This window comes from Athene noctua, chromosome 1, assembly GCF_965140245.1.
Source record: "Athene noctua chromosome 1, bAthNoc1.hap1.1, whole genome shotgun sequence".
NCBI classification, from domain to species: domain Eukaryota; kingdom Metazoa; phylum Chordata; class Aves; order Strigiformes; family Strigidae; genus Athene; species Athene noctua.
The window spans coordinates 112,085,251-112,108,675 of record NC_134037.1 but is presented as its reverse complement, the minus strand read 5'-3'; the positions used below and the strand labels follow the sequence as shown (position 1 = coordinate 112,108,675).

Genomic DNA, 23,425 nt, shown 5'->3' with positions numbered 1-23,425 from the left:
AGTGATGCCCAAATGCAGGGGGCAGCAGGTACATCTGCCTCAGTGGCTGGAGGACACCGAGTTACAAACCCCATCTCACTTGGCTGCCTGCATGGGACCAGCATTTCTGCAGAAAAATGCTATTTCCTCCACAGACCCAGTCCTTACTTGTTTGATGCTACAAAGCTTCACGTATTTCCAGCTTTGCTGGCAATAAACTAAAACTAGTATAATACATCCCCTTAGTGCTAGAGTATGAAGAGATATCTATCCCCTCAAACTGTACTGATTATAAAATCAATTCTTATAATGATGTGGCTTCTGCTGCTGAATCCAGTCATTATCAGCTCCAATTCTGCAGACTAATCGTGTGCTTTTTCAGATTAGAGAGACTAGTGTAAAACTGTTACATGGGCAATTAATTTGATGCAACCAAACTCTCAACAGACTTTCATCTGGATTGCTGGCATGGTGCTAAAGCACCGATAGAAATAAAATCCCCTTTGCTTCCGTCTGCTGTGTGGAAATTTGCATTTATTTTTCCCATGGCCTCATTGATTTATTTGATAATACCGTGCCATGCCCTTTGGAGAAGGCAGGAAGACACAGTATTGGTGCTTCCTGAAAATTTTCAAAGACTTACATATACACCTTTTTGCTCTAAATGTGAAAACACCACTAAATGGGTATACCACTTATTTCATCAAGTCAGTACAACATGTGTGTATATCTTCAGCAAAGTAAAGAGATGATGAGAAGAGTCAGTGCTTGAATTCATTTTTGAAATGTCAATAACTGCTAAGATATATTAGCCTGTAACTCTCTGGTGTTCAATAAATCATGGTAGGGAGACAAGTTTTTCATGTTTGCAAGGAAAGTGGCAGGAAAAAGTGTCAACTATCTATTTTTAAAAGGTCAAAAGTCTCTAATACTTTTAAGAAAAATAGCTTTCCTTTTGTAACCTGTTTAAATCAATGTAGTAGCATTTTGCTGTCACTTTAGAGGGAAGTTTTCAAAAGGAGATTTCAGACTGGCTTGTTTCTGATCACACTGAAAGAAATAAGAGCTCCTTCATCTACGACATGGAGACAGAGGTAGCCAGGTGTTTAATTTTTCAGTTCAGACATATTGCAGGCTCTTCCCACAGGTGCTCACCCAGAGAATGCTGGGCAGGATTGCCTGTGTGACACCACACTACTGTTAGTTCCTTCTTAAGCTTGACATAAATTGTGTTATCAGTCAAACTAACGAGTAAAACTAACATGGTGAATTGCTCTAAAAGGTATTTACATGTAAAGAAGGGGGAGGAAGATAAAAATTGCTGGCCTTTTTTTTTTCTTCCCTTTTCCCTTAAATCAATGCAAAGCTATTGATTTTTTGCAGTTCAGAGAGCCCAGTAAGGCTACCTGCTCTGAGAATCAGTAACTGATACCTCCAGTATTTCTGGTAATTGCAAGTGCCTATAGAGCGAAAAAAATTTTCACAGGAATCCACAGGATATTTATGCCACAAAAAAAATGCTCAAAGTCTGAAGATAAAAGGCCAAAAGGCCATATTATAATGTATCACAGTAAAAATAAGGTGAACAGATCAAGTGTATAGCCCATGTATGGACCTGCCCTGGAAGAAAATTTAAGGAAAGCTGCAGGAGTTTGCAGGGAGTGGGTTGCACCCAGCACTACGGAGGAGTGCAGGGTGGCTGGAGAGGGGGGAAATATCCCCTTCACACCATGTCCATGTCTCTGGACTAGGTACACACACCAAACAAGTGCCTGAGAAACCTCAACACACAGGGCAGCCCGCTCTGCTAGTCTGCCACAGGGAGATGAAAAGCAGAAATCCATAAATCCCACATATACTATGGCCATCATACAGCTAAGCTCAACAGTTGGGCACGTTACTCTATGTCATTCCTGCTGCTGGTATTACAAGGTCTTTGTGCTTGAGAGTGTAAGTCCCTGGGCACCATGTAAGGGACTGATGCTGTGATCTGCCTTTAAGCTGGTCTTCTGCCATGCATATGCTAAGCTTTCCTTTTGACACAAATTTCTACTTACTCTTCTGTACTACACATCTGGATCTGTATATATGCACACATACATACACATGTTTTAAATAGGCACATTTCCCAGCAGGGGAAAAATAACCCTATCCCTGCCTGTGTGCCCCACTCTGATCCCAAAAGGAGTTCTTATCATAAAAGACACATAAATGTCCAGTCTTTTATTCTTTCATTATTTTGAAATGTGAGACCACTTGGCTACAAGACCATTAGTTTGTGAGTTTAATACAGTCTTGGTTTTGCTGTAAGACTTTTGATTAGTTTAAGAGACTTTTTATTTAGAGGACTACAAAGAAACCACCACGAACTATAAATTGCTTGCTAATAGTATTGTTTAAAAGGCTGTTTCAATGTATCTTGATTTTTATGCATCGCACTTTGAGTGCAGCTCGTTTGAAGAGGAATGCTTCCTATGCTTCATGCTGGGCTCCGTCACGGATGCCATGAAGATGTATCACCAGCCCTGCCAAAGGGCAGCTTTGCAGACAACCTAAACTGAGCTAAGACTGTACTGCCACTAGGCAGCACTTTCCTGCTCCTCTTCATTTTCTGTCACTCTCCCTGCTGTCACTGGCTCTGGCTATTGCACATGGAATGCTACCCTGTAGTCAGATTCTTGTGAATAGGTAATAACAATTACAGTTTGATACCTTAGTGGCAAATTAGAGGAAATTCCTTAGACATGTGATGGTGTCACACCTTCAAATCTTACATTCTCTTTGAAGAAAAATAAAAACAACTATCCTATATGCCTTTGTAAAACATTTTTACCAAATAGTTTTTCCTCTTTTAGGCTGTGTTTGAAATAAACACTTTACGCTTTTGAAGATCACTGCTGATTTCAATAGAGCTGTGCATGCAGTGGAAACTAAGCTTAGCAAATGCCTAAGCACTTTACAACCACTGGGTGGTTTGGGGTTTTGAAGGTTTGGGGTTTTTTAAGAAATTGCCCCAACTGTTTTGCATGGCATCTATTCAAAGGTTTGCATGCTTCAGAAATGATACTTAAATTGCTATCTGGATTTGCTGTGACAGCTAACAGTAGAGTGAATAATATCATTCATTACAATCAAAACAATGTAATAACAGTCCCATCTTCTCTCGTGATGGCATATAATAAGATATGCATTATGAGCAATCATCTATTTGTGTGTATTTATACTGTAAGACAAATCACTTGCACAAATACTAGCCAGCAAACTAGTTTGTAGTTGCTGCTGCAGGTATTATTTGCTCTCCTCTATACAGGATCTGAGTCTGTTGAGTTGATTGTATGATGTGAGCAGCAATGGTTTGTACTTTTAATGCCAGGGATACCTGTATCCAAGATAGTGTTCCTTTGATTTTCCACAAGCAGGGTGTGCATTTTTTGCCAGGTGGGAATAAATTGTTCACACAAATCATGCAACCAAAACCCAAACTAGAGTTGTCTGTTGTTCACAGTGTGTGACGGTTCTTCTAAACTGAATGTTTTTTTTAATTTAACCTTCTTAACTGAATGACAGCCTGTAACAGGTATATGGACACCCCAAAGGACAAGAATAGCAATGGCCTTCTGTCAGAAAACAGCACTTTAGTGCTGTAAACTGGTATTCATCTGCAAAGAACAATGATGAGTATCATCACCAACAGGATTTCCTAGAGAGAGTGTAGCAGAGGATATAAAATTCATTGTGGGGGACACAAGGTCTTGTCCTTTTCCCTCACACCCTGCAATCCCCTTAACACAGAGGATGAAGGCCAACACCAGAAGGGTTACTGCCTGCTGCCATTAACGTTTCCCTTTTGTTTCCTTTACTTGTCTTGAGAGTCTCATAACGACAATGGCTGCAATAGTTTTTTGTTTGAGCTGGAAGACAGCAAAAATAATTTTAAATGGATATATTTTCATTAACTATTTAAAAAAGGTTACTGTCACCTTTGTACCTGTGAATGGGAATATTAGAATGAAAGCCAAGTCATTCCCCAAATCTCTGAAACACCCACCTCATACGAATGTTATTTAATTCTTTTAAAACCTTAATCCTGTAAAAACAGATTAGGCATTCCTATCTTCCTACCTCTCTTCCATTCCTTCCTTAACCATGTATTCTTCAAACCTTCCAAAGTGTCATGGCCTTCTCGTGCCCTACTTTAATGAGATCTGCATCTTCCATTTCTTGAATCGAAACAAAGCCCATAACCCATCCCACTCCTACGAAGCCAAAACACTCTCCTGATGCAGAAACATTCAATTTTAAGCATTCCATTTAAAAAAAGCATATCGTCCAAGTTATTCCAAAGTTAGATAGCAGATTGGATCATAAAAAATTATTACCCTCAGCAGCCCTATCTGGCGTGTGAGGTCACTACTGTATTTTGGTTTCTTAATAAACTTTTTTTGCCTGTATAAGGCCACCAAGTCTGCGACATTTTTCCCTGAGCTGTTTAGTGGCATGAAATCTTTTCTGGCTAAATGGATTTGTTGGTATTAAATGTTCTGCTTTTTCTGTGAATTTTTTTTCTAGACAACTGATTTTTTTCGATTGTGGAGAATGGCAAATATACTGCTGACTGCCCAAAAGGAGCATGAGCAAAACCAAACTAAATCTTAAAAGTCTGAGACACCTTCCATGTTGTTAAATCTTCTAGGCTGTAGTTAAGCAAGTTAATTGTACTGTCATGTAAATGCAGTATACGAGGTGGTTGTTTCTACCATATATCTTATAATGCATAATTTTTAAAGAAAACAGGAAGATAAAAAGTCTTTGAAACATCCCTTGGAATGACTGTGCACATTGCATGATGGGAAGGAATCCTAGTCTCAGTGGAAGCGTTTTGTTGCTGCTGAATTCTAAATAATAAAGAGGAACATGTTCACATGTGAGCTGGTGGTTCAGCACTGTTAAACAAATGCAGTTCTCATCACACCCTACCGAGCATCTATTGTCAGTCCTCAGGTACTTTTCTTTTCATATTCTCCAGTCAGTATAGAGCTCCCAGAGCAGATGAGAGCTGGGTTTCTTCTGTAAAATCCTTGAGGAAACAGCAGGGCAAGCTTCTTATTAAAATAAAAAATATCAAACTACTGAAGCATTTTTTAAAGAAGAAAAGGTCAGATGAGCAACTTATCTTCTTTTACAAGGCTTTTGTTTGTCTTAAATGGGCAGGTAATTTGTCAGGTACAGTTCAGTTGTTAGTCAGAAGGAAGTGGAATATTTTTTATATTACTTGTAATAATTTTTGTGACTATGCAGCTGTTGTTACGATCTATTGTTTTACCTCAGGCCTGTTCAAATATATTTGCAACCAATATACTTTCAAAAGAACCAGATATCTAGGAACAAATGCCAGACGATTTTAAATCTGTCTAATTATCCAAAGGTTCATTCCAAACACGTGTACAGTTACCTTGGCATTAAAATCCAATAGACTGTCACTCTATCACCAAGTTATATCCATATTACAAATTTTACTTCCTACAGCTGACCTCAGCTTGGGAAATAGCACTTTTGCACCATTTCCAAAAATGGCAATGGAAAATCTTTGGCATAGCTGTCTTTGCTTCAACTTTCCTGGTCACTGCCATCACAAGGGATGTAATCAGGACAGGTTGCACTGCAGTAATTGCCTGTTGATTCACCAGTAGAATTCCTGAGTTCTGAATTACCCTGAGCCAATCTTTGCCATTCCACAGATTAAGGGAGAAAAAAAAATATGTATTCTGGACCAGCAGGAGATGCATTCTGGTGTGTTGACAACAGAAAACTGTCCATTTTTATTCTGCAGTTTTGTGGCTGGAAGTGGACATTAATTGTATACAGAAGACGTCGTATAGGGTTTTCTCCAAGGCTTGGAAGAATTTTCATGTCTGTGGTCTCCAGCTAATAAGGATGTGTCTTCTGGTGGCTTAATTTTAATTTCTGTAATTTACATCAGGTCAAGACAGCATCATCTCCTACTGCTGAAGTTGTATCATATTTCTTGGGAACTTTTTAGTTGTCTTCTCTATTTCAGTCACCTTTCACCCCCTCTTCACCATGTTAAAAGCTCTCATTAAATCTCTATTACTAATTAGTGATGTCAGAGATCCAACATCCAAAGATGGTTGGGTCCTGCCTTCTAATACACAGGGAATGGTGACAGCAGGAGGTGCAGGAGTGACATTACAAATACAAACTCCAGCCTCAGAAGATGTCTGTTCCTGTCTGCTGTTGCTTGCTTGGTGGCAGGTCATTGGTGGTTTGGGGGCCTGTTTTCTTATCTAGTATCCACCTTATTTTTAAAATTCATCGGTAATCTAGGAAGAAGTTCATTCTGAATTTTTTACTTGTTCAATTTCTGCTTCACCATGGCTTGAAATATCTTGACTTCTAAATTATTTTTCAGAGAGATCTCACAGAATGATGCCTTGGAGGTCATAGAAGCAAATGTGTTTTCCAACCTCCCCAAACTACATGAAATGTAAGTAATGAGCAATCTAAATTCAAAGGACACAATTATAAAGATTCATTATAGGCAAGTATTAAAGGTTTTGCAGTTTGGTTCAGATAAGCTCTGAAGAATTCAAAGCGATAAAGGAACATTTGAAACCTCCCTTTGTCTTTTCCATCTTCTTATCTAACTGTCCCTTTCTTTCTCTGGTCAGCCTGAAACTTATTCTCAAACCACTGTTGATATTGACAGGTGAGGGGGTCTGCCGGTCCCTGGTAGGCTGCTCTTTGAAAATGTGCAGATTTTCTGCTGTCAAAAAGAAAATCTCAGTGTATAGTATCACTACATCATGGGGCAACCACAGGTATTTTTAAATCAATATATTACTATATTTCCTCTAATGTTTTATTTTCTCTTGCAGACGAATTGAGAAGGCCAACAACCTCGTGTACATTGATCAAGATGCCTTCCAACACCTTCCAAGCCTCAGATATTTGTAAGAACTTTTGCACTTTGGAAGTACCATAATAATTTTGAATGATACAGATGTGTTTCTGCCCAACCTGTGCTGAGCATTTTTGGTAATAAAACAGAGTAACGCCCTCTCTCCCCCTGCTAGTTGCACATTGTCAATCTACATTTTCATACCCAAGCCTGCACACAGTCCTCAGAAAAGGTGACGATAATACCCCCCATAGAATATTCACACACATAGGCTCCTTGAGCCTGTCTAAGCATCAGGTTGAAACTGCATGATGAAAAAAGGACCTGAGCCTTTTTTCTGTCTGTGAAAACAACTTTAGGGTGAAATTCCACCCAAGAGCTCTGGGACAAAATCTCTGCCATCTGTCTTTGCTATGACTCTGCTCTCTGTTATACTTCATACACATGGTATTAAGCACTCAAATCCTCTTTTCTTTAGCGATGGTGGTCCTATAGCAATGGTTTTCATTAGTGCATGATGTGATATGATCAAAGCCTTAGAATACAAACATATTGCTATATGTTATAACTTTATTTCATCAGCCAGTCTCATCGGAAATGCTGCTTGCACAACTATGGTTGCCACATTCACTCCCAGGCGCTTGCCATCACAATTCAGTGACAATTGAATCTATCCTTAAAATAAACTGTTACTCAAAAATATTTTCACAGCTTTTAGCATGTGATCTAAACATGGCTGACAATCTCTCCTCTGCATAAAGCCCCAGCAAAATCCAATGAACAGTAATTGGTTTTAATGGCCATAGCTTAAATAAGCTTACACAGTGTTTTTTGCTGAACAATGGCATATACGCCCAGCTGGATATAAGCTTAACTTTTGTATGTCCATCCACCTGAGCACATATACCTAACCTTGTTTTCCTGACTTACACAAGAAGCCTGATCATGATTTCTACATTTGAGCACATAAGAGAAAGGGCTTAATTGTCTGGTTAGATGTTCTTGAAGATGGGATGCAACCAGGTCAGTGGTCTAATAACCATAGCTCCCAGTAAGCTAATGAGTGTTTAAGGTCTCAAAATCACTAACATCTGACAGGTTCTGAGCTCAAAAATGCCAAGAGGCATTGGTTGGAATTTGAACTTTAAGATTTGAGATTTAAGGTTTGGACTTTAAGAGATAAGGTGTATTTAGTGCTAATAAACCATTATAGTTTAAACCCTCATTGAAATGGAATATGTGGTTAGAGTTGTGGTAGGATTGTTGTTCTCCTCAGCATTTTTACCAATATCTGCTTTATCAAATTCACCAGGCACTTTTTTATGTTCTTAACTGAAACACAGATTTTCTCCTTTTGACAGCAGGGAAATAAAGCTTTAAATTTGCATTGTCATGAGGAGAAATCATATGCCTTTTTCCTTTGGTTTCAAGCCTGAGTCATTCAGTGGTGACTGCTGTCTTTGAGTAATTCTGGCTACCCATGAACAAAAACACAGCATTTGTTTATCCCATGTGAAATCCCAGAACAAGCTGGTATGAGTAGTACAGTTGTCAGGTGTACAGATGGTTAGAAACAATGGGAGCACATTTATCTCATGTAGAACTGAAGAACAAGAAGAAATGTGAACACAGTAATGAACACACTCATTTCAGTGATTTTTGAAATGTGGGACACACAAACTATAGGTCGTGAGGAAAAGGTAAATCCCCCCTTTAAACATCTGACTCAGTGGAAGTTTTTCTCTTGATTTTAGTGGATGCTCCCTCTTTTGAACATTTGTCATTCTATGCTCCCATACATGTTGGCTCAAACATTCAGACAAAAATTCAGCTGCAGCAGCTCTGCTATGACCTATAGAAGCAACAGATTAAAAATATAGAGGTTTGCTTGGCTAACTAACCATTCCTCATTCCTCTTCAGCTAGTTCTATTCAGTGGCTGAAATCAGAGGAAAATATATACTGGGTGCATTTTAAGGTATTCTCCCTTGTGGGCACACAGGACTGGAAGAGACTCCCCAGACTACTCTATCCCATTTCTTACTGGCTCCACTCCATGTAACCCTTTAATTAAAGTCCTTTATTGACTTTTTTGATGCCTCCAATGTTCTCTGCTTTCTCTCTTTTTTCCAGGGGATGCTTTTCCAGAAACTCAGTGATTTGGTGACTAGATAATTTTCTCTCATTTTCTTCGCAGCCACTTCATTTACATTCATTCTTGTGCCAAACCTTTTCTCTAATTTAAATTGATAAAATCCATCTTCCATGTTTACTCCACTAATGGATTAATGCCGCATCCTCTCTGTGCCTTCATTTTAGGAGGCAAACCCCCCCACACCTTGTATGACTATAAATGTACTAAAGGTGCAGGCTTCATGGCTCTGAGAGTCTGAACAGATGAATGTGTGTTTCGTGCTAATGGCAAGGTTTGAAGTAACTGCACTGGGGGTATAAATCAGCACACCACCTTTGGCTTCATTGGAGCTACACCAATTCACACCATAGGGATCAGGAGCAGGGCCCGAAGTACCCATAAAAGCCTTCCACATAGCAGTGAGCTGGGTGTGATGCTGAGTTACATCAAACTTGGGTCACTCTCTCTACACGCAGTCATACCTTCATGCTCTTTCTTGGCATATTTCTGTAGGAAAGACAGCCATTTTCTCCATCCCCTTGTTTCACTCACTGGTGCTGGCCCTTTTAGAATAACCTCCCCTTGAAAAGGCAGAGTTTTACTGTTTGGAAGAATAGGACTGTTAATTTAAGGAGAAAGCAGAAACCTTGATGGAAGGCTGCAAAATGGCAGTTGGTAAAGTTAACCTAGTCCTAGTATTCACCCTCCAGTGACATATGAGGAAGGGTCAATTAATGAAAATATTAGGCAAGATGCTGAGGGGAGCTCATATGGGACTAAGAGTTTAAGATAACTGAGAAAAGGGTTAAGCATCTGCTATCAGCAGCTATTTGAGAAATGATAAAAATTAGGCCAAAAATTTATGGCCCTTCATGGCCATAAAAAGGCCATGAAGGGAAACTAACAAACCTTGTACATCACAGCCTAACTCTCCCACTAACTGCTGGAAGTTAGGAAGAAATAGCAAGTGATTTCATAAATATCTTGTCACAAAATAGATTAGGAGATTCTGTCTGATCATATACAGGGTTGCGTGTGAGTGGAAAAGCAAACCTGATGCTGGTCTCACTGGGACATGCTCCTGTTGCCCATGTGATGTACCTTCTTCCTAGCTGGGATCCATGCCAGCTTCCCAAATAGTCCACATCTAGGCAGCAGAACGGGAGATGGAGGCCTGTACTCAGAGAGGTCCTTGGACAGCCTTCTACTGCAGACCCTGATGTAGACCTCTGTAGCCCTTCCTGGTCTGACCCACCAGTCAGAACAGCTGGCACAGGCACCCCTGTATCTCGGTGTAAAGAGGTATAGTAAGATCTGGCTGCTACCAGCATGCCACAGCAGGGGGGCTCACGTATCTGCCCATTACTGGGCATCTTGTGGTTCTTCTGAAATTTCTAGCTGCAGTCTGACATGGTACAAGATGTGTGGTCTGATTGCTGACAACAGTGTTGTGGTTGTGAAAAAACTGTTAAAACACAATTCAGAAAATCTCACAGAAAAATATATATTAACTGGAAGTTTTCATAAAAAAAAAAAAAAAAAAAAAAAAAGGAGGAAAATTAAGCAGTGTTAGTGTTTGAAACTGAGCCTAAGCACCATAGCCCACCGGTTTAGTGACCTTTACAACACATTGCTTGCAAGGCTTTCTCTGTGCTGCTTCAAAAATAGTTGTATCACCACTTAAGTCTTATTTTGGGGCAGGTAAGAAACTCTGGCTAGCCTTGTTAGTCCTCTCATCATCTTCCTGGGTTCATTACAGCCACTAACATATGTTTTTACCTCTGTCCCCTTGGCTACAAGTAAATTTCCTGCTCACCCAGCTGCCTTTGTCTCCTGCATCATCATTACTAGTATGGCAAAAACACTGAGGAGAGAAAAATGCTAAAAAAATGCAATGCTAAAGAAGTGCAATGCTGAAATACTCTAAGCCTTCTAGAAAAAGGTAACCTTAACTTTCCCACCCGCCTTTTAGAATCAGTGAAGGGAATTGTTAATTGGTCTTCTTGGATATATGCCAAAGAGACAGACTGCTTCAGAATGGTAACATATTGACCTTTTCATGGGTACAAGATTATTTATCTGGCTCTCATTAGGGAGAGCTGTGGCATTGTCTGTTTAATAATGTAGTAATGGCTTTTCAAACCTATTTTATTTCCAAAATTAGTTCTCATGTGTAATCTGTGTCCTTTGGTTCTTTTTTTACAGTGGATGTGTCAACGTCCTGTATTAAGCAATCTCAGTTTAAAATAGAAAGATTTAAGTGTAACACTCCTTTCAGATCAATTTTGAGGGCATACAGCTGGATGGTTGGAGGGGAGGGGAAATTTAGGTCACAAAAGTATGCGTTTTACCTGCAAAAATAGTTTGCATTGTGCAGAGTAGAGCCCAGCTCCAAAGTCTTGCAGCTGCTTGTACCTGCCTGGTCTTACTTCGTGGAGGACCTGACGCACACGCAGCTGGCATGCTTCCTAAACCCAAACCTGTATCTGCTGCAGGTGCAGCAAAGGCCACAGGATCACTGACCCCTTGCATGGAACTGGCTCTTCAATAAAAAGAAGTTATGTTCCATTCCTTCCTTTTTCGTGGCAGCCTCATAGAAGTGAGGTGTTGTGGATTGTAGGCTTATGTTAGTCTGTAAGGCTGGGACACATGAGTCAGAGGAATCTCTTGCTGGAGTCAGGCTCACTTGCAGTATAAAGTAGCCAGCGTGATTAAGGGACACAAAAACAACACTACCTGGGTAATGTTGTATTTATCTATGCCTGCCTTGGGTTTGCAATTTAGCAAATACCCACAATAAGTTGATGAGGTAAACTCCGTTCCCAGTTTTGTCAGACTTGCTCCTACCAATTTGGTATAAAAAAAAAACCAGGCATGTTACTATATCTGGAGATAAGCAGCCAGAATCTTCCAGGAATTAGTTTCTGAAAGATTTTATTTTTTTTGTTTGCTGATCATGGTGCTATGTTTTCTTAAGTGCTGACTCCAGTAAGCCTTTTCAGAAAGACAATTAATGCTTTGGAAAGCAGCCATCAGCCAACTGAAAAACAGGTTCTTACCATGCTGTTTATGCATGGCAAGGGGGGACTCAGTTATAACACAGATTAAAGAGGACACTTGTTTAAAGTGAGGCTACTAAGACTGTATACGTTGTATGGTAAATATATTGACAAAAGTGTCCTGCAGGAAAGATATTCAGTAAATTGGATTATCTGCATTCTAACAAGATTATCCACTTAAAGGCCTCTGGAGATTTGGTGGTTGAATAAAAAGAGAGGGAAGATCTAGGCTGCAGTCTAGCTAAATAATTTTTTAGTTCTTTTTCTGCAATTAATTAAAAGAACGTCTTCTCCTACTCCTAATCACCATTCTGTGCCTCTGTGCAACCAGTGCTTTGTGCCACCTGTAGATTTACTTCAATATATTATGATTGCTTAGATGCTTAGATTGTAAAATGCTTTCCTCTTCATCTCATGCTGTTCAGTTGACACCAGTACAAATTGAGGCCTGAACACTTTGGGATTATGGGAAAGATCAAGACTATGGCATCACCCAAGGCTTTGAACGTGGTTTTTTACACATGCCTGGTGAAAGCCCTGCTAACCACTTCTGCATTTTGGTATGTTGGGAGTAAGCTGCCATTGGGAGCTGTTTGAATAGCATACGTTAGAGTACCATCATCTTTCATTACTGCAACATGAGGATGGAGATTTCCTCAGGAAAATATCGTAGAAAGGAAAGTTTCTCATGTCTTCTCCTCTGTCCTGCAATAGCTACACACTACTTTGCAGCAGTGTGCTTCTTCATTTACCTACTAAAGGAAACACATGCCATAATTCATATTTAACAAGTGGCTTGTAGAAAGAATTGCATGAGTTGTTAGCATATGACTCATTTAAAATTAAAGGCAGCTTTCAACTAAAACCCTGTACATCTCCAGTAATTTAGAGAATGTACTTTAAAATACCATAAGGAGGTAGTTACAGGTTCTTCTTCTATTACTTCTAATTTTTTTGGCTAACTCCTTTTACAGAGAATAAGTGCAGAGTACTTTAAATAATAACGGATTTGTGAAATCCAACTGCTTCATAAATCATGCTTTCTTTTTAACTTAAGTACATAAGTTTTTCAAAGGCATTTTTGTAAAAATCTCTCGGTCACATGTGACAGCTGGTATTTTTAAGCTAATGCAATGTCAGACCACTCTGACTTCTGAGACAAAACAGTCATGACATTTCAGCAGCTTTCCCAAATTTTCTCCTTGAATATTCACTATACTTCTTTATTATTTTTTTTCCTGCATATAACGCATTTCTTTTTAGTATAAGGTGAGACAGACAACAAGTTGGCTTTTCAACACCTGAGGATATCTGGATACCACCTCAGGGTCCTCAGAGCAGTACTTATGCAAGTGAATGTCTATTTTATGGACCTATGTGTCACCCTGAGTGCCCAAATGTAGGATTTGTTTGTCACATGGAGGTGTTCAGTTTCAGTTCATATTATGAAACCTGAAAGGTTGCAACTCTCCTGAAATAATCTAGGTTCGTAACAAACATAAAACGAATGCTGTTACTTTTTTCCAGTTTCAACCAGTGCTTTTCATCACCATTCAACTATTCAGGAAAGAATCTGCAGAAAAAAAGAATATTGTTCTGTTTAAGATAAAAAAATACTTTCCATATACTACTAATATATTCCTTAAGGAATCAATATTCTCAGTGAAATGTTACCTTCTCTGCCACCTCACTTATTAAAAATACAAATATATAACTAATCTTTCAAGAACCCAAATTTTCTCTTTGTTTAGTGGAGTCAAAATGAGACATTTTGGTGGCTGGGAAAAAACTCACAGCCAGGCAAAGCCCAGCCTTGCCCAGCTCCTCCTCCCTGCGCTCAGCCCTCCTTCCAGCCATCAGCCATCTCCTGCTGGATGGCAATATCACATTTGTCCTGCCCTTGCTGCTGCTCTGGGTAACAAAATTTGCTTAAATTAGACATGGTACAGCTCTGTGGATACCTGTGACCATGTTTCCTCGCTGGCTGTGGGCACATGCTTGTCCTTCAGAGTCAGCATTTCTGGAATGGTGTTTCATGGACAGAAATTGCACCACAGAGGCCAGTGATGCTCGATGTGGTGGGAGACTTGATATAGTTAACTATGGAGAGTCAGGCCCGTCTGCAGTCACACAAACTACTGAAAAATATCCATGTGTTCAGTTCCTTGCTATTGGATGTATTGGGGAATAAAGCATCCTAATTCTCTCTTACTTTCATGAAATAATGTTATTTCCAGTGAAATCAATGTATCCTCTATTGAGCAGAAGGTTAAAATTGTGGTGAGTTGATACTTTTGTCTTAAAAGAGCTACTATGAAAATAATTACCCTGTGACAGTGCAGCTGATTTCTTAGAATATGGTTGCAAAATTAATATCGACAGTTTCCTGAAATTATCAGGAGGTACCATGTAATTATCCAAGGCAGGGTTTCTCCTCTGGCTTCAGCGGGGCAGAATTCAGATTGTGCTTTGGAGAAAAAACATTTTACATTACAATGTCAAGTTTCCTATGAGCAAACCCCCTATGTGTGGCTAAACTGTGCCTTTTGTTGCTGCCATTTTAAGTCCAATGTTTTTTCTTCTTTACTAATTATTGCTGCGTCCTGGGACAGAGTCAACAATCTTCATCTGCTCTCTCCTCCTTAGGTTAATATCAAACACTGGCCTTCGGTTTTTACCTGCCGTCCATAAGGTGCACTCCTTCCAGAAAGTTTTACTGTAAGTTTTAATGTCTGCTTTTCACATTTTAAAAGTTCCCTTTGAATGTTATCCTGCTCCAACAAAACCTTTCAAGACATAATTCCTCTTGTGTTTGCTTATTAGCTTCCTGGTAGCGTTTTGGGTTGTAATTTTGTAGGCATTGATGATAATGTAGCCTCAAAGGTCTCAGTTCTCTCTAGGTCTCCTTTCTACAAAGCATTATAACTTGCACTTTACAGACCACTCTCTCTTTAACTATGCTATGGGTGTGTGGATGGATGGCCCAGAGGATGGATAGCAGCCTTTTACTCCACTTACATCAGCCGAAATACAAACCAGGATGGTGGCAGTGGAAATTTGTTGCCACCTGGTGACAATTCTCTGGCCTGCATGGGAAGAGTTTCTGATCTTGGAGCTGTTTTCTGTGAAGAGGTGTACACATCACAAAAGAAAAAAAAAAAAAAAAAAGGAAAAAATCCATAGGATGCTCATTTTTTCACTGGCATTAAAACATTCCAGAGGATTAAAAATTTTTTTCTATGGAACATTCCAGTGCTAACTGGGAAAAAATATTTGTGTAAAATTTTGTGTGAAAGCAGGTGTTTTTTCTGTAAAAGCACCTTTATTTGTGTAAAAAAAAAAAAAAAAAAAAAAAAAAAAAAGCACGTATCAGAAAAAAGTTTGATTTTTTTTCACTGAAAAATTCTTGACATACATTTTTCAATCAGTTCTTTGTATAATTGAAAGCAGAAAACCCAGGAAATAAGCAATTATTTCTTCTCTTCCCTTGGACAAGATATATTGCTAATGAACAGGCAAAGTTCTACATGTGCAAATCTTTGATGAGAAGATTTCAAGATGCAGAAATACTAATCTTGCAATTGTCTTAGTAATGTCCATGAATATAAATAAAAATGCATAGAAAACATGGAAGGGGATATCTGAATATACACATATATAAGAAATAAATTTCTGTAATGCACTTGACATATGTAATTGAGAGAACTACACTTCAGGGCTCCCTGAAACTATCAAGCAAATGCAACAGATACAGAGCTGAAGAGACTTCTTCCTGTATACCTTTATGTTTATCATCAGTCTTAACTAGACTTGAATTATTCTGTCCTGCTGAGCAAGAGTTAATTTTATTCAGGTGAAACTCCTCACTTTCCTGTAAGAATAAGTAGGACTTGATCATTCTTGAGTCCCAAACTGGACCTTGGTTCAAACCCTGCCCCCGTGAGGTCAGTAGGAAAATTCCCATTGGCTTCAGTTGTGCCAATATTAAATCCCAAAGATAGGTCTTGGGGGGTTATTAATGTTTATAAAGGGCTCATGCAGATCCTTAGCAGAGGGATACACTTCACTTGCATGGGTGTTACACTCCCTCCCTGTTCCTATCTCTGCTCACCTCCGATTGCAGAATGAGGCCTCTGTATATCATTTTAATGCAGAATTGTGGCCAGATTCAACTATCAGCATGGGATAATTCTGGAACCCCACTTAATTTCAAGCTTTGCAGATAATTAATTTCATTCCATGCTTTCCAACAGAAACAGCATGAAAACAACCATATCCGCAGTCTAAATTATGAGTAATGCTATTTAACTTCTTTGAGGTCTATTTTGAGCAAGCAACAGAACATATATCCTTTTTTCATAGCAGTCAAAACTGCTGAAAGACTGAAATGCCTACTTGTCAGTTCAACAAACTGCATTCACAGGAGTCCCGCATCTTAAGTTCTTAAGTACACACAAAGCTTATAAGCAACCCTGTTGACATCTGCAGGGGAATAATTCTTAGGCTGGTAGGTACCCTGCTGAATCAGGCCAAAAAGGCTAATGGCTTTTCCTTCTTCTGGTTGGAGGCTGAGAGAAGGGGTGGCCTCGCAGCCCCTCAGCTTGCATTTTCTGGGTAGTATGTTTGCTGGAGTAACTATTTCATCCAACTCAGGGTTATGAGACCCGAGCTTTTATGCATTTTAATGACTTCAGACTATTTGTGAGGAAAGTATAGGGGTGTTGGAAATGTTTTGCTCCGGCCTCTTTTACCAGGAAGGTTTGTGCACTGCAGAAAAAATATCTTAAAAAATTAAGTTGTTACCTTCTGCCTATAATACTGCCTCAGATTGAATATAAGGAAAAACTTTGTGTTGGAAATAGCATATCATATTGAAAGGCTCAGAGAGGTAAAAAGGTGTAGTTTCTGTTGCATTTTATTTTTCAGAGATATTCAAGACAATATCAACATACGCACAATTGAAAGAAACTCATTTATGGGCCTGAGTTCTGAAAGCGTGATTCTGTGAGTAAGACATAGTACATTTATTATTCTCCTTGTTAGTTCATTTCTTTTCCAGAATAGGGCCAGTGAAATCAGGGGATCGACACTATTTCATATGCTTTCAAATTCCTGTATTCTGTTTCTGCCATGAAAAATGAATGCTTCTGTGGCTTTCTGTTGTATTCTACTCCTGTTCTTTACTTTAGAAGCACAATGTAAAGTAAATTTAGTAATTACTGATGCCAAGGTTAAACATATTCCACCTACAACAACTGTTCCATGTGATATAAATTGTGTTCAGAAAGGATGGCATGTCTCATAAATATTTACATTCAGACACATCATTCAAAGACATTTATTACTTGGGCAAAATATATGTAGATGTTGTGGAAATGTGGCATATTTCTACACAATGTTAATGCATTGATACAGGCCAGTTCAAAATGCAGTTTCAAGCTGCATGGTTAGATGAATCTACATTTGACTTGAACAGTCATGTATTATAATGCACTATCTGACTTCTTTGATCCTTTCTGTTGGTATATCAAAATATACTGTTCGCTTGCTAACAAGCTGCCTTCATTTCACCTAGCCAGTGGCCAGACTGGAAAAATGGGTGTGTGCAATTTACCTCGCATACTGAAATAGGCAAGTGAGTTCTGACTGACTGATTTGGCTCACACTGATTTGGGTGGGAGCAAGGTTGAAAGAGAGGCCAGTAAACAAGTCTCATAGCTGTTATGTCTCATCTTCCACATCAGTTATGCACAACCTCTGTCTGGTCAAATTCCCTGAAGTTTTAAAGGCACGCACAGTTTTCTCAGATATATATTTGAGTAATGGTACCCCAAACGCACCGGATTATCTTTTCTTCTGTGATGCTAATATTTGCCACACAGGTGGGACTTTGTCTTTTCAGAGCACTGCACAAGTACTGTATTTGTTGCCATAATACCACTATGGGGTGAGGTAAATATCCCAGATTTTTACTGTGTTTTGACCTCTCTGTGCCACTAAAGCTGCATGAAATTGGCTTCCTCTCTCTCCCCAGGACGTCTCATCACTTACAATATTACTGTCTGCGTACTGAAGAACAGTCCTCTCCGAGGACTTAAGGCTGCTGGTTAGCTAGCAAAATTGGTGGGGGGGGGATCATGTCCTCTTCCAGCCGCTTTGCCCTGCCTCCTGCAACAGGCCCCTTGCCATGGGCTCCCCATGCCCACCAGTGTGTGCAGGAGCAGCAAGAGCTGTGCAAGCAGACCTGGTCACCACCTGCCCGGTCAGACAATGTCCTGACTCTTCTCCCTCGGGGCAGAAGCTCTGTGTGTGCTCTTTGAGTCCCTGATTAGGCTTTCCTTGTGCTGTGATGAATTTACCTCATTTTAGGCCCAAATTTGCTGGTTTTCTATACAAAACTGAAGTCACACATGCAATAGAAAGTTACTTTTCCAGCAACATAATTTGTGAAACCAGGCATGTCAAGATGACATTAAAGAAAAACAGGACCCATTGAACTCCCACACTCTAAAGAGACACAATTTTAGTCAAACCAGTAACTTGAATTGCAGCTGATCTTACACATGGGATCAGCACAGACTGGAACTGTGGATACATTTGTTTAAAAAATGCTAGAAATCTGTGGAAGAAATTCACCTTGCTTCCAGGTCTGCATGCCACTTAGAGTCTAAGATACAGTTTTCCTGCCCTGAAATAGGGTGTAAATAGCACCTCAGGGGCAGTGGCCTCTTTCACTGCTTGAATTTCAAAGTGTGTTTTAAAAATACTGATATAGCTATGAAATGGTGAGTAAAAGCCCATATGTTCAAGCTCTAGGTCTCTGCCTCCCTTGTCACTTGGGGCTAACGTAAGAGTTAGTAGAGTCAGTAAGGATCCTGGTTGAAGTGAGGGGAGAATTTGTCTCAACAGAAAGTTGTCTATATGTAGGGTAATGAGGTCTTGAGCTTTAGGTAATTTTTTTTTTCTCTTTTTACTAATCAAATGCAATCAGCCAGGTGACAGGAGTGTATAGTCCACACTGTACAGCAACAGTGAATCTGGTATTACGACCTTAGTATCTCATTGAGCTAGCATCATGTTCAGTGAGACAATGCTGTTAAGTGCTAATGCTGTGATTAAAAGCATATATATCAGCCTGGCAGCTACGAATGGGTAAGATCAATGTAATATAATAAATGTTTTAAATGCTGTAAGCAGGGACATGTTTCTTCTCTGTGCCTGCTCACTCATGTCTAATAGTGCTTGCAAGTGAAGGGGACGGTGACGGTTCTCCTGATCTGACCTGACAGACATTATAGACGCAGAGCTATGTACATCTGCCTGCCGGTGGTCAAAAGGGTAATCCTTTCAGCCAGACCCAGGACTGATTTTCATGCTGACCTTAACTCACCACCTCAGACCTTAGATAAGTGGGTCACTCACACGCTCAGCTTTCAGTGTGAATTAGAAACAAAATGTCCAGGTTTGCTGACAGTTTAATTAAATCAGGCCATTTTTGCCATCAATCAAACCTGTCATTGCCTGTTAGAGAGGGCGTGAATTGCAGAGTGACGTTTAAAGCAAGATGAAAGATTGCACCGTAAAGATGATAAATATAACTGACCCAAATGTAAATTTTTAAGAGCATGAAGGGAAGAGAGAGAAGGACGTTAAATGTTAATTAGTTAATGCACTGCAGTAAAAACTTGGCAGAAGCCCCAGGAGGATTCCCAGGTTCACTACCTGTGTCTCCACTGGGGGGAAGGAGCCCGGGAAGGTGGGACTGCACCAGCAGAGCAGATAGGGAGAGTAATTTGTCAAGGCAGCAGATGTAGGAGGAATCAGCTGTTTCCTGGCCAGTTTAGCACCACCACCATCCCCCTGCTGCCCTCCTGCCAGCCCAGTGATGATCAGCCTCCCTCCTCCACCTGCTCAGCTGAGCATACGAGATCACCACAGGCAGTGGTCTTTTTTTTCTAATTACTGGCAAAGGTTAAGCTGTGCCCCAGTGTTTCAAAAGCATCTTCAAAAAAACAAAACTAAGTGGCACCAATAGCACCAGCAGAAATGATCCTGGTCTCACACTTCCAGGGATTAACCTGGAACAGCATCCCTGACTCCGCTGCAGCCTTCCCAGGGGAGCCATGAGCAGTGCCAACATCTGCATCAGCCCTGCCCTTGCTTCAAAAAATTCCTCTAGCTATCAGCTCTGACAGTAGCATTTATCTGTCCTATTCATGTCTCCAAAGCCTTCCTGCAACTACTGGGATCTTACCAGCTAGTATTCATAGAAATTTCACCATATGAATATCCATTTAATAATTTTATTTGTTTGAGATCCCTTTCACTGATTTGAATTACAAACATTTTAGTTATGAAGCGTAAGAACACAACTCTTCTTTTTTCTCTGTTGCAGATGGCTGAATAAAAATGGGATTCGGGAAATTGAGAATCATGCATTTAATGGAACCTACCTGGACGAGCTGTAACTATTTCTGTTGTTTACTCTTCTGAAAAGCAAACATTAGGAGCTAGTAACTGCTGCAAGCTATTTTTTTAATTTCAGATTGTTTTAGCATAAATATTGTTGTGTTTTTCAGAAATCTAAGTGATAATCACAACCTAGAAAAATTACCAAATGAGGTCTTCCAAGGAGCCAATGGGCCTGTTGTTTTGTAAGTAATATTCAGACATAATTTTTCACATTATTAACTCCTTGGAAAAGAACAGAGAACATACAAATGCCAGCCTGGATTTCAACATCTTACAAAATCTTGGATATCAAAACTGGAGGTGTAGTTCTGAATATTAAAAAAACCTGGAAGCCACAACAGAAATTTCAGTCTAAATCCATGTTTTCACTTTGTCCTCAAGTTTTGGGGAATATCTGGATCCACGGTTTTAGATCCAGATCCCTTTCCACAGTTGATTATGCTCTGTAAGAAAGTAGTTCTACTTTGTTTTTTTTTTCCAGAGAAAAATGCTGTTACTGAAAGTTTGAGCAAAATCAAGAACAAGTGAGGGGGTCCTTGGTGCTTAAATCTGAATTGCTTCCCACTGAAGATCTGCCCCTGCATCTCTGAAGTTTAATTCTGACGATAAAATCCCTACCCTACAGGGATAGGGATTGGGGTGTCCCAATCCCTTTAGAGATAGGCACAAGATATATCTCACTCAGTTACAGCAGGACGTCTTTGGTGGGTGATAAGCTGGAAAGTGAGATCTCAGCAGTAGAGAATTCAGCAGCGGGATGCTCATGGGTCTCAGTCACCATTACCTCAAGCCACAGTTTGCCATAAGGTCTGAAAATGCCTGTGAGTGTGCACAACTGCTTGTGTTTCTGAGCACAAGCCACAACTCATAAGAGCTGCAGCAAAGACATGGGAGTCTTTTTTTCTCACCAATTCGTCAGAACCTTTCTCTATTCCTATCTACCGTGGATGTCCAGAGAGGGCTAGGAGTCTCCCAGAAAGGGTGAAAAGGGGTCATTGGAGCTGTTGAAAGATTTTACGTAGAGGTTAGAGTGATTAGAAGTCTAAAAAAGAGGGAGAAAAATGTCTGGTTAACCTTGAGCTCAGATCAGAGCTCTTCTGGAGGCCTTTTTTCTACGTTGTGATGGGCAGTGCACTTATGATATAAAGAGCCATGGTATGGGTTACTGCCTTCTGCTCCACTTCCATCACTCCCTCAAAGTGTCTTCCTTCTTTGGGAAAGACTGACAGTGGAGCATCTTTTTAGCAATAATATCATAGATGTTTCTTTGGAAAAACATTGTTTCCCGTAGCAAAAAGTAAATGCATTTTCTTTGCAATCTGTAGCTGATACAATCATATTCTGGAGGTTTAACAAATTGTTTTGGCTGTAGTTCAGATTCATTTGATAGTTCAATTTCTAACACAGAGTTATTTGTGTAAGAAGTTTTCTGTTCCAATACATCCACTATTCTATGGATGGGAAATTACCTTTTTATCCGGATTGAGATCATGAAAGAAAAGCCTTCCTATTCATTCATCACTGTAGTGTACACCAGGAATGTGCTTTCACTTGTGGAAATGATTGACCCATAATCATATCTTTACTGGGACAAATAGTGTTGTTGAAATCAAATCTGTGTTGTGGACTGCAATGTTTTATTAGAATGATCATGGTGTTTTAACTCTTTGTCTTCCTGAACCAGTGTTCTGCAGTCAATTAACACCAACTTCTGTTTTATAATCCAGCATATTAAAATAATGGGAAAGAAACACAAACAAATAGTTATGTCAGAAAGCACCAATCTTAGCCCTTGTACAGGCTACAGTTTCAAGAATCAGTTCCTCTCTCAGGCTTACAGCTGTGGCTGAATTAGAATATCTCTTTTGAAAGACATCAAGTTTTAAGTTAAAGGATTTCAGCATGAGAGTAGGCAAATAAATGAAATGGCTAATTAATCCCACACCTATATATATTCCTTCTATACAGAAATACACTGTGTTTCCAACTTGGAGTTTCATAGCTTCAATTCTCAGCCATATTGTCTCATTCAATCATCTTCTGGTGCTCCCAGAGCTGTAGAGCCTTGCACCACCTTTTACTGAAGTCCTTAGGAGTTCTCTGACTGTGTACTGACTCGAATGCAGGGTAAGGTATGGCTGTGAGCCATCCTATCCTTGCAATTTGTCTTCAATGGTAAACCCACATATGGGGTCCACAGGATAGCTCCAGTAGATCCCCAGCTCAACTGCTGATTCCCTGAAGAACAGCCAGAGATTAGTTGAGATATAAGCACAGAGAAAGTTGTTCTCACTGATCAGTCTCTAATTTCTCCTTTGTCAGCCATTTCTTGCTATATCTGTATGGGCCTTTCAAAGCTCATCAGTTGGTCAGTATTTTTGCTAATCCAACAGAGACTCCCAGTGGGAAAGAGAAGTGATTGGAAGAGAAGTCAAATTCATTTTGCTGTTCTTGGACTGACTGCTGTCAAGGCTGATGCCTGGCAGCCAGGCAATAATAATATAAGAACATCTACTCCAGTCACTAATGCTTTCTGGTTTTCTGACTGCCACTTTATCATCTTGTTCATCCTGCTTATTTAATTTATCAAGCCTCTATCTAGAGAGCAATGTCCCAAAGAACTACTGCACTGAGGTCTGTGCTTGTTGACTCAGTGGAGTAAGTTACTAAACCACCTGCACAATGTCTGTGTTTGCTGTTCAGGGTCTTGTCAGTGGTGTATTGATAACTATCCCTAACGGACATAGCAACAAACCTCGCAGGAGTATGCAAAGCAATTTCCCTAACTCACTTTGTTTATGTGCAATAATGAGCATTAAAAAAAATAATAAATACAATAAGAAGAAAATCTTTTCATGGTAAA

At 39.7% G+C, this 23,425-nt stretch overlaps 1 protein-coding gene across 1 annotated transcript in view; it reads left to right on the top strand.

The window, feature by feature from the left end:
* FSHR (follicle stimulating hormone receptor) overlaps positions 1-23,425 on the top strand; it is an 85,549-nt gene that overhangs the window by 52,601 nt on the left and 9,523 nt on the right. The window contains exons 3-8 of the mRNA XM_074926560.1: positions 6,410-6,484; positions 6,876-6,950; positions 14,737-14,808; positions 17,017-17,094; positions 20,486-20,554; positions 20,670-20,744. Of these exons, the coding sequence (XP_074782661.1) occupies positions 6,410-6,484; positions 6,876-6,950; positions 14,737-14,808; positions 17,017-17,094; positions 20,486-20,554; positions 20,670-20,744 (444 nt within the window). The remainder of the gene's footprint in view (positions 1-6,409; positions 6,485-6,875; positions 6,951-14,736; positions 14,809-17,016; positions 17,095-20,485; positions 20,555-20,669; positions 20,745-23,425) is intronic.